General features: G+C 41.5%; 2 protein-coding genes across 3 annotated transcripts in view; both read right to left on the bottom strand.

Annotated features, from left to right (window-relative positions):
- Positions 1–4,238, bottom strand: part of STXBP5L (syntaxin binding protein 5L) — a 185,788-nt gene extending 181,550 nt beyond the window's left edge. For both annotated transcript variants that reach the window (XM_062513006.1, XM_062513015.1), the window contains exon 1: positions 4,047–4,238. In XM_062513006.1, the coding sequence (XP_062368990.1) occupies positions 4,047–4,238 (192 nt within the window). The remainder of the gene's footprint in view (positions 1–4,046) is intronic.
- Positions 4,239–4,709: 471 nt separating this feature from the next.
- On the bottom strand, positions 4,710–6,220 carry LOC134057830 (basic salivary proline-rich protein 2-like). The gene is made up of 2 exons (XM_062514877.1): positions 6,088–6,220; positions 4,710–5,782 (listed from the first exon to the last, which is right to left on the bottom strand). Exons 1-2 carry the CDS (start codon positions 6,218–6,220, stop codon positions 4,710–4,712), a joined length of 1,206 nt encoding a protein of 401 aa, XP_062370861.1.
- Positions 6,221–12,241: the final 6,021 nt, after the last annotated feature.

The following is a 12,241-nucleotide window of genomic DNA, read 5'->3' as shown; positions in this document are numbered from 1 at the left end:
GTGATGAACATACCTAAACTATGACTATACTATCAATATAAACAATACAGCAAGAATTAAAGGATGTTTATTGGATTGCAAGGCTACCCAGTAATAACACTGAAGATCTGTTTGGAAAAGAACAGAAATCTCATGCTTTGGTGTTTAAAGGCAGTCCATAACCATTTGCGAAGCAATTCTCTGAGAAGATTAAATTGCCAGATCTTGGACCTTTTTGTGGGTATCCAGTTGCTACTCACAGCAAAAGAAATCATTTTAGAGATTAATTGTATAGCTGGTAAACTACAACTGTTACTGTGCTCTGAAGTGAGGTCTTGATTTCAAAGTTATTAACTTCATGCTCTACAAATTCAATTCAACTCTGATTGTTCTCCAAGAAAACCCTGAGTAGTTCTACACGGGAAACTTATTTTCATGAGGAACAAGTAGTTCACATACAAAAAAATGTACATCTTCATTCTTATTCACTTTTTTTCATGTCATCCCCTAACAAGCAACCTTCTAAAAAGGATATAAAAATCACTGTTTTCTCCTTTTATGTTCCCTCTGCTCAAAATTCTACTAAAATTATTTAAAACATCCTAACTGTGAGCTTCTCACTTCTTTTATTAATAGCAGATCTCTCCCCAGTGACATATTTTAGATCCTAGATGGTCTGGACAAACACAGGTGAGCCTATAAATCCTTGCCAGAGGAAAAAAATAACATATATACATAGGGAAAATACAAAGAAGCAAATCCAAGGAAATTAGGTCTATCCAAATTAAAATTAACATAGGCTTTAGTAGCTTATTCTACTGGATCATGCCTAGTCTTAGGATGATGCTGCTATCTAATACATTCAATTCAACCAATGTGTACTATAATCAATATTTTCATGATTTCTACTTGGATGGAAATCCAATGGAATCCCACTTAGGATTTCCACCCAAATCCCAAGAGCAGCCCCTAGATGCAGCCTAAACTGTACCTTAGCTTCCTGTTGTCACAAAATAGGTATGACAGTATTTCACATTGCTTGATTGCTTTGAAAATGGTGCCACTGATTCATTATTACAACTAACAGCATATAAATTTATCTTGCTTAAAACAGGATGTAGCTATTTCATATGTAATAGTTTCAAGACTATTTCATTACTTCAATACAGAAGATCATATTAATGATTTAAATATAAATGCCAAAAGTAACTAGTTGAGAACATCTCAGTGTAAAATATTCAGTTTACTTCTCTTAAATGCTAATCTGTATCTCAAAAGGACACTGTGGCCATAACCAACCCAAAAATGCCACAAAATGGAGAGCTGGCTTTCAGGTGTGTTACAAATGAAATCAGGTGCGTTACCATTCAAAACAGTGTTCTGCTAGAGGATTGGATCTGTGTTTTCAGTCAAGCAAACTTCCCACAAACTTCAGAAAGGCAATTTATTTAGATAAAAACTGCCAGGAAAGGTCCTTTAATTCTTAAGTATGAGTCAGCTTTTATGTTTCACTTCTAAACGAGCATTTTTACAGTCAGCAAAGAAAGGAAAACCAGTCTGAGGTGCTACTTAGGCTATTAAGCCAGATGCCTTGACCCTGCAGATAACAAACCAAAACTGCCATTAGCTTTACTCAGTTGTGCATGCAGCAGGATCACAGATCCTTAAATATGCAGCCTGTATAACTTATGTAACTGAACATGCAAATACCCAATTGAAATACCAGAAGTGCTGCAAAACAAAAAGCTCAGAGAGGACAGAATTCGGGTTACGTGCGTGTCGGTGTATTTTTAATTTGATTCAGACTGAGGTACAAATTTTGGTTGGGCTCTGGCCCCTGGGGCAGGCAGGGGGAAGCTGTGCCTGCACCAAGCCCCATTGCCCCCGGTTCCCTTGCAACAGTGCAGGGCCTTTGCAGCTTCTGGGGCTTCCTTCAAACACACTCCTGGTGCTCCTGAAGTGCTACAGAGCTGTTTAAGTGGATTCCACGGAATAAACACTGCAGAGCGTCAGGAGCACATGATCACCAAGTGTTTTGGAAGTTTGCTTTCAGCATACCTTTGTATCTTGGAAAAAGAAGCCGGTATTTTGTGTACCACAGACTTCTGCAGTAACGTGCATTCATAAGCAACTGCTGCTGCAAGCAACCAAAAGGTTTTCTACACAAATATTTACTTTGTTGAGAACATTTTAACATGAGAGCTAAGACAGGCAAATATTGGCTACTGAAATCTTCTTCAAATTACATATTCCTTTACACATATTCCAAGTAGATCTATCAGGACATAAAAATAACTGTCTTCAAGTAATATCAAAGCAAACAAGTGAAATAAAGGAGATTAGGGGAAAAAATAATTTCATCTTATGTTGCTTGTTTTCACACATATGCCATACAAAATAAAAATATATGTCACTAAATACAGATCTTTGTTCCTATCACATGACTTAACATGAAAAACCATGTTTGGTTTTAGCCTTATTTAGAAATCTTTGAATGTCAGACCTTCTAATAATTTTTTAATGTACCTTGATTGTTTGTATTATCTTTTTATTGACATGACAAAAATAGGAAATCACTGCACTGAATACCTGGAGCGTCACAAAATACTAAATTAATGTGTACACAAGCAAAAGTAGTCAAATCCAAGCCTGGGAAGTAGCTATGATTCTAATGCACTCATCACTGACCCTCTATTAAACCACAGAATCATTTGAGTCAAAAGGCTGGAACCTGTTGTGTTCTGTGGTAAAGAACTATAAAAAAAAAAAAACAAAAAAACCAGAATTTTGTAGAACCTATCTAAAGATGTCTGAGTCTTTAAGCCATAGGGGCTCATCCTTCTCCCCTTGAACACTGCAAGATTTTTGACATTACCCATAACCAAAAGCCAACCAGAATTAGGAACGTGGTATCTGAGATCAGGAAAGCTGTGTGTTTCACGAGGACCAGAACTGCACACAGAATGTCTCATTGGCTTGCCTTAGTTGTTTGTATTTATTTCTTCTTCCCAAAAATCCAAAAGAAATAATGATATTCTGGAGTTGACTTTAATCTAAATTTCAGATGAATTTGTATCTGATTAATAAAAGCAAAGTATACTCAATAGGTGGACTCCATTTACTCCTAGTAATACAAATGACACTACTTAAAAATTCTGGTTTTGAAACTTCTAATCAAAACAAATAAGCAAACAAAACTACTAGTATAGCCACCAGAATTCACATAAAACTGGCAGGTAATAGAAAAAGACCATAATCTCTTTTCATGTTTTGTCTTTATTACAGAAATATTATTTTCATATTCCAGAGTTGGCCAGAAGTACCAAATATTTTGTACTGTTTTACAGGTGCAAGTATTTAAGACCACCACTAAAAGCTTTGTTGCAGAACACAGATACAAACCAAAATACATACAGGGATATCTTCTGCTTTCTACTCATAGAAAATTCCCACTTAAGGAAGTGATCAACACATAAAAACCAGAACAGATTTGGCAACTTTTGGTATTTATGCTGTCTCACTAAGTTTTCTATCATGCAATCAGAAACTTCAGTACTAATGATAAACAGCCACCCTGAATCTACATCCAGCTCCTCACAAATAACTGAAGTCCTGGGTTCCATAGTCTTTTTTTCCTAGCTTGTGCCTTTTTCTTAAAATAGAGAAGGAAAGGCGGGGGGGTGAGAAGAGTGAGGAGGTGAAGTAGATGCATACAATCTTCAATTTCTAATGACTTGTAAATGTTATCGGTACTAACACCATTTGACTTGCTTTCCTGTCCACAATCCTGTCAGCAGTTTGGGGTCCAAGTGTGAACTTGGAATTCAGCCCTGAGTGCTGAAATCAAGATTTCTACTTGATATCAAGAATTTACTGACCACCCCAACTCTGCAGCAAGTAGAAAAAAACATCCACTGGATCTCTGTCTTTTCGTTCCAAAGTCCTTATACAACCACAGCAGTTCTCAAGTAAAACGCTTATTGGTATCATATTACTCCCACCCCCCCACCCCCCAATCCAGGGTAGCTTTTTATTATTTCCATAAAAAATAAAAATACAGTCTTTACCTTACAGATCTGAAAATAATCTGAAGTGAGTGTCTCTTGGATCTCCTCTCTGGGTGTCCCTGCAGCTCCCGCAGTCCCTCCTGGATGCACAGAGCCACCACCAGCCCCGCTTCCACTGCCACCGCCAATGCTTCCAACAGGGGATGCGGCAGTTAAACCATCCAAAACTTTGCGAAAATTAAATTTCTTCATTTTGGAAAAATCTTTCAGAAGACTTGGGGGGGAGAAAGGATGTGTCGTAACACATTCAGCTACATGTAGCGACCGAGAAAGTCTTTAATGGTCCTCTGAGTGAGACAGCACTTTAAGTCTCTTGCACCACACAGAATGTCAGTACTAGGTATAATTGATTGAAAAATACAAAGGCTTCATTTTGTCAGACGCAAAAGCTACCTGGAAAGGTCCTTTCCAAAATAAAATAAATAAATAAATGAAAAATCCACAAGCAGCAGGACTAGGATTTACGTTCAAACAAGGAACAATGGAACAACCGCCATCGGGTTCGCTCACAAAATCCACATTTAGCAGTGGTCAAAACAGAAAAGTAAATAAAAAATTCAAGCCGGCATCCAAAACAGTGGGATCCATCCCTCTACCTAATCTGCCTAAGATCTGCCTTCGGCACTTGATTATTTCAGCAAAATTACCAAAATGCGTCTACATTCAATTTCCCCTTCCCCTCAAAACCCCTTTGAGCCAGGGGTATCTGTGCCCCCGAGGTTTCCGAGGAGCAGATTCCCCGTTCCCAGCCGCTGGTGCGACTCCTTGTTTCCGGCTCCCTGCCCACCCCAGCAAATGCCGGCAGCCGCTGCCGCGCTGGGTGCTCCTCTCTCCCCTCGGGCTCCACGGCGGGCTGCGAGACGCGGGCTGCGAGCCCCCTCGCTCTCCTCGCCGCCCCGGCCGCCGCTCCGTGAGGAGTGACGGCAGCGAGCGCCCTCCTAAGCCAGTCCGGCCGTCCCGGGCTGACCACCCGTCCCGTCCCTGCGCTGACGGACCCCCCCGTCCGTCCCGATCACCGAGCCTACGCCGCTGCCGTGCTCTCCCCTCGGAGCCGCTCCGGCGGGACCGGGCTCCCTCCGGCGCCGGGGGAACGCGGGGCGGGACGGGGAGGGCCAGGTGAGGAGCGGAGCGGAGCGGGGCAGGTGAGCGGGCAGCGGAAGGCGGCGGCGGCTCCCGCTTGCCCGGCGCGCTCGCAGCCGTTCTCCAAGGTACTGAAAGCTCCGCCGGCGTCAGCCGCAGCTCCTCCTCCTGCCCTTTCCTCCTCCTCTCTCTCCCCCTGCCTCCCGCCCCCGTCCGCCAGGACCCGCCTGCCGCACCAGCGCGCGGCCGGCGCCGACGCCCCGCCCCCCGTCCCGTCTCCGCTGTGGGCGGGGAGCGGGAAAGGCTGGGAAACGTTAGTGATTGACAGGAACCCGCGGGTTCCTGTCCCTTACTGCGGTCAAGCCGGGTGGACGTGACTGGCGGAGAGGGAAGAAGGGGCGGTGACTGCGAGCAGCGTCTGGGCGGGCTCCAGATGAGGAACCAGCGATGCCTGACGGCCCCCCACGATCCACAGTATCTGATTGGAGCGCTGCGAGGATGGGCATCCGCTCTCACCAATAGAAGTGCAGCTCCGCGACACCCCGCCCCCAGCCCGGCGGGGTTGGCGGAACCGGGGTGCCCCGCCCCACTGCGGCGAGAGCGGCAGCGGCCGCGGGGCTGCTGAGGGGGTTCGGGCCCGGGGCTGGCGGGGTTTACTGCGGTTTATTGGGAGGACTGAAAGTTGGTGTCGCAGCCTGAGCTGCCTGCGGGAGGTCGAGCAGACCCAAAATTCGTCGTGAAGTTGTGTCAGGGGAGATTTGGGTTGGATATTAGGAAAAGGTTTTTTCACCCAGAGGATGGTGGGGTACTGCAACAGGGTCCGCAGGGAAGCAGTCACAGCACCCAGCCTGACGGAGTTCAAGTATTTGGACAGCGCTCTCAGGCAAATGATGTGACTCTTGGGGACGGTTCTGTGCAGGGCAGGAGATGGACTCAGTGATCCTTGTGGATCGCCTCCAACCCAAGAGATTCTGTGAAAATGTCACGGGAGGTGAGGGTCTTGGCGGTGGCGGGGTCCTGAGTGGGGAGCCCCCATTTCTCGCCGTGGCACGGAGGGGTCTGTGCGGGTCCGTGCTCAGCCCGCGCAGTGACATGGCTTCCTCGGGGGTAAATCCCTTCTTCCTTCCCAGGAGGCATACAAAGTACCCAAAGCTGCCCTTCCCGAGGCTCCCTCCGAAGCCGGGCAAATCGCTTGGGACAGCTCTGTGGCTTCTGAAGCGCGATCCGGCACAGGAGGTGTTACACTGCACACAAGCTTCTATAAAAAGGTTATTCAGGTCAGGAAAAAATGAGGCAGCGATTAAAAGTGACTCATGGCACAGCGCTGTCAGCGTGGTTGGAAGCCGAGAACTGAATAAAATGGTGTAAGGAATAAACACATAACACTTCTCCTCTCCTGTATACGAATTAATCCATAACACCACCCTAAAGTGTTGTACATTCCTCACACTTGAGGTGACCAATGAGTGCACACTGGTCACCTCATTTTTCAGATGTTTTAGGGGTGCTTAGTGTAGTTCTGATACCCCCTCTAACACCTAATTTGGTTTTTATGAATCTTACAGATCTGTGAAGCAAGATAATAGTTTTTATTTCAGCATCTTACACTGACATCCATGATTTTTCACTTTATCTCATCCCTTTGTGTTCACAGGTACTCCCCATCTGAACGATAAAAAGATTGCAGTAGAGTTCAAAGAATAACTGTAGTTTCACTTAATGCCTTCATGAAAAATAAAGGGTACATTGCTGATGAAACTGGAAAGGTTGATAGGTTTCTGTAGCCAGGAAAAAAGGGAACATAACTTTGTATGGGAAACAAAATATATGAGGACTATGGCAAGGAGACAGAAATTAAAAAGGGCATGGAACTGAGTAAGCAAATCTGTAAAGATAAAAGTACAGAGTTTTGGAGAATGAGGAAAAGTCAAAATCCAGTTGAAGCTATTTGAAGGATGTCATGTTTTACCGATACTATATTCACCAGAGGCAATGCAAGTTAAAAGGCTAACAAAATCGAAAAGAAAGATAACAACTTGAATTGTAAATAGGAAAGGGAAAGATAAGGTTAAAAATGAAATAATTAGGATGAAGAAAATGTCACAGAGACTCGCAAAATGTCTGTCTGGTAGTCGGGGTACTAAAGGAAGAAAATCTGATAACACAATAGTTTTACAGTTCTAGGGAGGACAGAGATAAGACTGTTTTAAGTCAAGAAGAGGATGAAAATTAGAAGAATGAGTTATAACTTTGGAGTTGGAATAAGGTGCAGACATTTTTTGAATACCAACAATGTTTCTCCTCCAGAGAATGACTATGGAGAGCTGGGTCTTGACAATTAGATGCTACCTCAGAGGGTCCAAAAGGGCAAGCAAGGATCCTCACACACTACAGTGTGCAGTTAGGAAAACGTACTTGTAAGGGAAAAAAAACCAAAACAAAACCAAACTGACCAATGAAATATAATCAGTCCTGTTTATAAACACCAACTGTGGAAAAAACTTGGTCTCACTACTGGAGCATGTAAGGCATGTATGTCGCTTCTGGAAGTTTTTCTGTAAGCTGGACACAAATCTGGAAGCAGAGAGAGAATTATGAAATTTAGAGTTGTGGGATGGTGCAGAGGGAGACAGGACAGTGTAGGGCATAGGTAAACTCAGTAACAGGTTTGACAGGCACAGAAAGGAGTCCCATTGAGTGACCACATTTCTTTATTGTTTTGTTGTATAAAAACAACAACAAAAAAGGGAACAATTTGGTTTTGACACAGTAAAAAACTATTGGTTTTTTGTTTGTTTGTTTTTTGGTTGTTTTTTTTTCCAGTGAAGAAACAAGCAGTAGACCCACGAGGCATTCTGTTGCTGACTTGTACTGGTTTAGATGGTATTGGTGTTTCCCAGGACACTTGTGAGATTGACACCATAAGTTTTAATAAAAATTGTTAAAATTAGGAAAGTGTTGAAAGATTTTAGATGTTAAATTAATACATACACAAAGTTAAATAAGACATGTCAGTGCATTATGTGAAATATGTATCTGAATCTGTATTTTAGATAGCAATGAGAGGGTACTCTCTTCAGTGTTTTTTTCTGAATACGTCTTTTACATTTAGTAGTCATCTTGTTCTGCAAGGTCAAACAGAAATTAAATGTTAAAAGGATATCAGTTTGCCACAAAGATTTTGCTGAGAAAGAGGATCTTTAACAGTACACACCATCAAAATTCATTGAAACTTTCATTCTGATTTTGCTTACGGAAGCTTGTGATTATGTGCAGTAATATAGAAAGATGGGTCAGAATCAAACCTGGCAAATGAGAGTAATATTAATTCAGTGTTCTCTTAATCTGATTCAAGAACTGACCAAGAAAATTAAGATTTTGGAAAGATGTTCTTAGATCAGCTGACCAGAAAATTATAATATTAGAGACTGTATTTTTTTTGTGTGTGTGTATAATTGACCATTAATGTTCTGGTCAGTTCTCTGGCTTTCTTGTTTTATTTTTTTTTTAATTGAAAATCCTGCTTCAGCCCGTGGACTAGAATTCCCTGCCTTTTCAAAGCTGCAAACATATTTTAATCTCAGGTCATATTTTTGGTAGTTAAAATAAAAAATACATGCAGAAGTGTGCAATAAGTGATGGTTTCACAATTTACACTTTTTAAGTGATTCATGTGAGTCCCTTTGATAATCCATTTATTAGCAGTTAAAAACAATGATCCGTGAGAGAAATCATTGTATGCCCACCAGCAGTGGACTAGACCACAGCCTTGCAACTACATCCTGACAAAGAACTTCTGTGCCTGTAGAGAAACAAAGGAAAGAGAGGTAATCAAATGCCAGAAACACATTCATGTCAATGCAGGCAAAACTGTGACTTTGCACAGCTACCTATTCCTCATTACACTGTGGGACATTTGCCAATATTACCCATGTTTCTGTGTAATTCCAGAACATCAAATGGCAGCAAGCATAGTGTTCCTGCCTGCAGAGCTCCACTAAAAATATCCTGTCAGTGCTGAATATCTGGTTAGAACAGCTTGCTGAACTCTATCAATTAGCCAGATCTTAATCTATTTAATGTGTTTTATTAAGGCCATATAATGCTAATGTTTTAATCAAAATGTCAAGGAGTACTAAATCAGATTCATTAGGAAGGTACAAGTCTATCATATCCATGTGGTTACCTTGATCAAACAAACCTGTAATCTCATCAAAAAGTCAAGTCAGGCCTGCTTGTCAAGTCTTGTTTCCATAAAGCCATGTGGACTTGCCTTCATTACATTCCTACCTTTAACTCCTTATTTATTGAATTACACATAGCATGACTGCTTTAATTCACATAACATCACTGTTTTGTCTAGGATTACCAAGGATGCCAGGTCTGTTATTACCTTGGTCATTCTGCCTGATTCTAGGAATAACATGAGTTTCCTTTTGCTCTTTGAATATTGGCTGTAAAGAGAGCTGTTAAAAATTAACATAAGAAAGCTGAAAGTCTCCTACTCTTTAAGGATCTTTGGATACTCAGGTGCCATAGAGACTGCTGAATGAAAAACAGCAGTGCCATTCTCATCCTACAGAGGTGTCAATGGATAGAATGATAATTCATCATCCTCATGTAATATTAATACATTATCATTTCTCTTTCTCTTCACAAGTACAGGATGGAAATATTTACCATAAAAATGAGATATTTTATGCATGCTCTGAGACCAGATTTCTTAATGAAGAAGCTGTGGAATGCGTCTGTACAAAACTGAGAATGTAATTTTGTAATAAGAACTCCATTTTGTGCAGTAGGCAAAGTACAGGTGTAAATTAACCTATGGGTAGAGTCCCTCATGGATAAATCACCTCAGCTTGGGGTGATCTGTGTTGAAAAGGAAGATCCTGCATCCATTTGAGCCCTTGGGGGGGTTTTAGCCCTTCAGCAATTTGCTAGGAAAGTCAATAATTTTATTTTGAATTATCAAACTGGATTAGCTCTGCAAAGAGTCAGAAAAGCACTAGTGCCAGTGCAAAGAAAGGCAGAGCCATGGACCTGGACAGAAAGATGAGGGTAGCCCCACTTTTGTTAAGTGTGGTTTGGTTCAGGTGTACACTAAAAATTCATTGTGACAGTGGCCTATTGAGCTGTATTCCAAATACATGCCCTGCTCAGGAAGGGCTGCATATCTCAGTGAAGAGCTGTCCCAAGCCACCTGAACAGCAGCTGGGGGCAAAGAGCCCCCCTCTTGTGACAGAGTAATAATGGGGGGTTTTGTGGAGGGCTCTCCCAAGGCTCTGGGACTCAACCTAGATTTAGGTGCTCTGAAGCAGGGGTCCTTTTGTAACAGGTTGTGGGGTCCAAGGTGTTACAGAAGCCACAGAGGAGCTGAAGCCTCGGTGATTGCACAGCAGTAACTTGCTCTTTTACTATAGCAAGTCTGAAAATCTCTGGGATGTCAAATTGAGATAACTTGAGTTCTAGTCAAGATAATGTGGGGCCTTGCCTGGGAGAGACAAGTGGTCTAAGAGGCTTGATAAATTCTAGAGTAATTAATATATGCCATGTACCATATTTCCAGAGATTTCTTATCCACCGTTATTGTAGTTCTCAGACTGACTTTTTGGTATTCTCTCTGCATCCAACTTGCATTGTATTCCATGCAGTTTTCTAGTTCTTCCTCTTAATCCCTTTGCCTAACACTTCATTTTATAGATCCCTGTCTGTCACATAGTTTAGCTTCCTCTTTCCCCTCCTACCCCTTCAATAAGGATTAGATGAAACTGTCTGGCTTTCCCAGGTCCTGCTGTGAGCCAGGTTATTGGAACTCCTAATGACCCAGGCTTGCAATCCAGCCTGTGCACATCTGACATATCTGAAGGTGCAATGGTTCATTAAAATATTTTTAGTAACTGGCACAGGTTTTTGGAAAACAGAGTTGTTATTTTTGTACTCTGAAGTTTTAATTTCTACCAAGCATATGTCTGACTTTTGATAAATATATACATTTCTGAATTTTTTTTTTGTGGGTGTTTTCCATTCTGAACATTTTCATCTTCTCTAGGAGCTGAAAAACAGCAGGAGCTGATGCCTTTTCAAAGTCAGTTGTAAATAGTTCACAGAACAGCTTTCCAAAAAAAGACATCTACCAACATGGAATAGCCACTAGCTTTTCAATACAAGAGAATGTTGGAGTCCTTGACCAAATGTGTACCTACCCTGGTAACAGATCCACCAAATTGACCAGCCACCCTCCCAAACATGTTTGCAAGAGGTCACAGATATCCCAGTCATCTAGGATAAGCTTTCAGATAGGGAACTGAAAGCATCAGTTAAGCATGTTAGATAATCTACTGTATTTAAATCCCTTGAGAGGAGAATATCCTTTATTAAAGCAAAATCAGTAAGAGCTTTAGCAAGTGAGAAAGACTATACTTCACAGTGAATATTCTTTTTGTTGTCAGCTTCTACAAATTTGACGTTTTATGCCTTTTTTCATTATTGCTCTGAGTGTTTTGCAAATTATCACTGACATTTGAAGTGACAGCCAATGTATTGCAAATTGTTAGCTCACTTTACTAGATTCTGCCCTAACAAAGGTCTCATCTGGGACTGGGCTACTTGTCTTCGTTGCTTTCAAACCCACACAGTCATGCAAGTTTGAAATATAATCTTCGAATTCATTTAAAAGCATAAGGAGTTTGAAAGGAAAAAAAAATGTTTAATGAGTCTTGCTGTATAGAAAAGCCATCAGCATAGTTTGCATTTTTGGGCATGTTTCTTCCAATGTTCACAGAAAAGATATTTGTCATTAGCTGGGGGAAATGTCAGCTACCCTTCAATATTATTCAGTTTAAATTATACAGTAAATATGTTCATTCACTCAAACTAGTTTGATGAATCATAGGAATCAAAAATATAACATGTCAGATCACAAAACATCAAATATCACATTTCTGGCCTATTTGTGAAAAACCTTCATAGAAAAGTCTTGGTCCAAGAGCAGGTGACTGCATTTCATATGGATAGCAGTGTAGATATTTACATTAAAAATAGTTGGAAAGATTGAAGGAGAGACAGAGAAGAAAAGCAAAGGTAAAATGGAGCCCACATTCCAGTATTTCAAT

The sequence above is a fragment of the Cinclus cinclus genome, chromosome 2 (genome assembly GCF_963662255.1).
Source record: "Cinclus cinclus chromosome 2, bCinCin1.1, whole genome shotgun sequence".
Taxonomy (NCBI): Eukaryota; Metazoa; Chordata; class Aves; order Passeriformes; family Cinclidae; genus Cinclus; species Cinclus cinclus.
The sequence above is the reverse complement of the archived record's forward strand: the minus strand, read 5'-3'. Positions and strand labels throughout refer to the sequence as shown.

What these genes read in the sequence shown, in the direction of transcription:
- LOC134057830 (XM_062514877.1), bottom strand. Translation starts at nt 6,220, where the DNA reads ATGTCACTGCGCGGGCTGAGCACGGACCCGCACAGACCCCTCCGTGCC. An exon ending in ATTTTCACAGAATCTCTTGG is followed by an intron (nt 5,783 to 6,087) that starts GTTGGAGGCGAT and finishes AATAAACCGCAG; the next exon opens with TAAACCCCGCCAGCCCCGGG.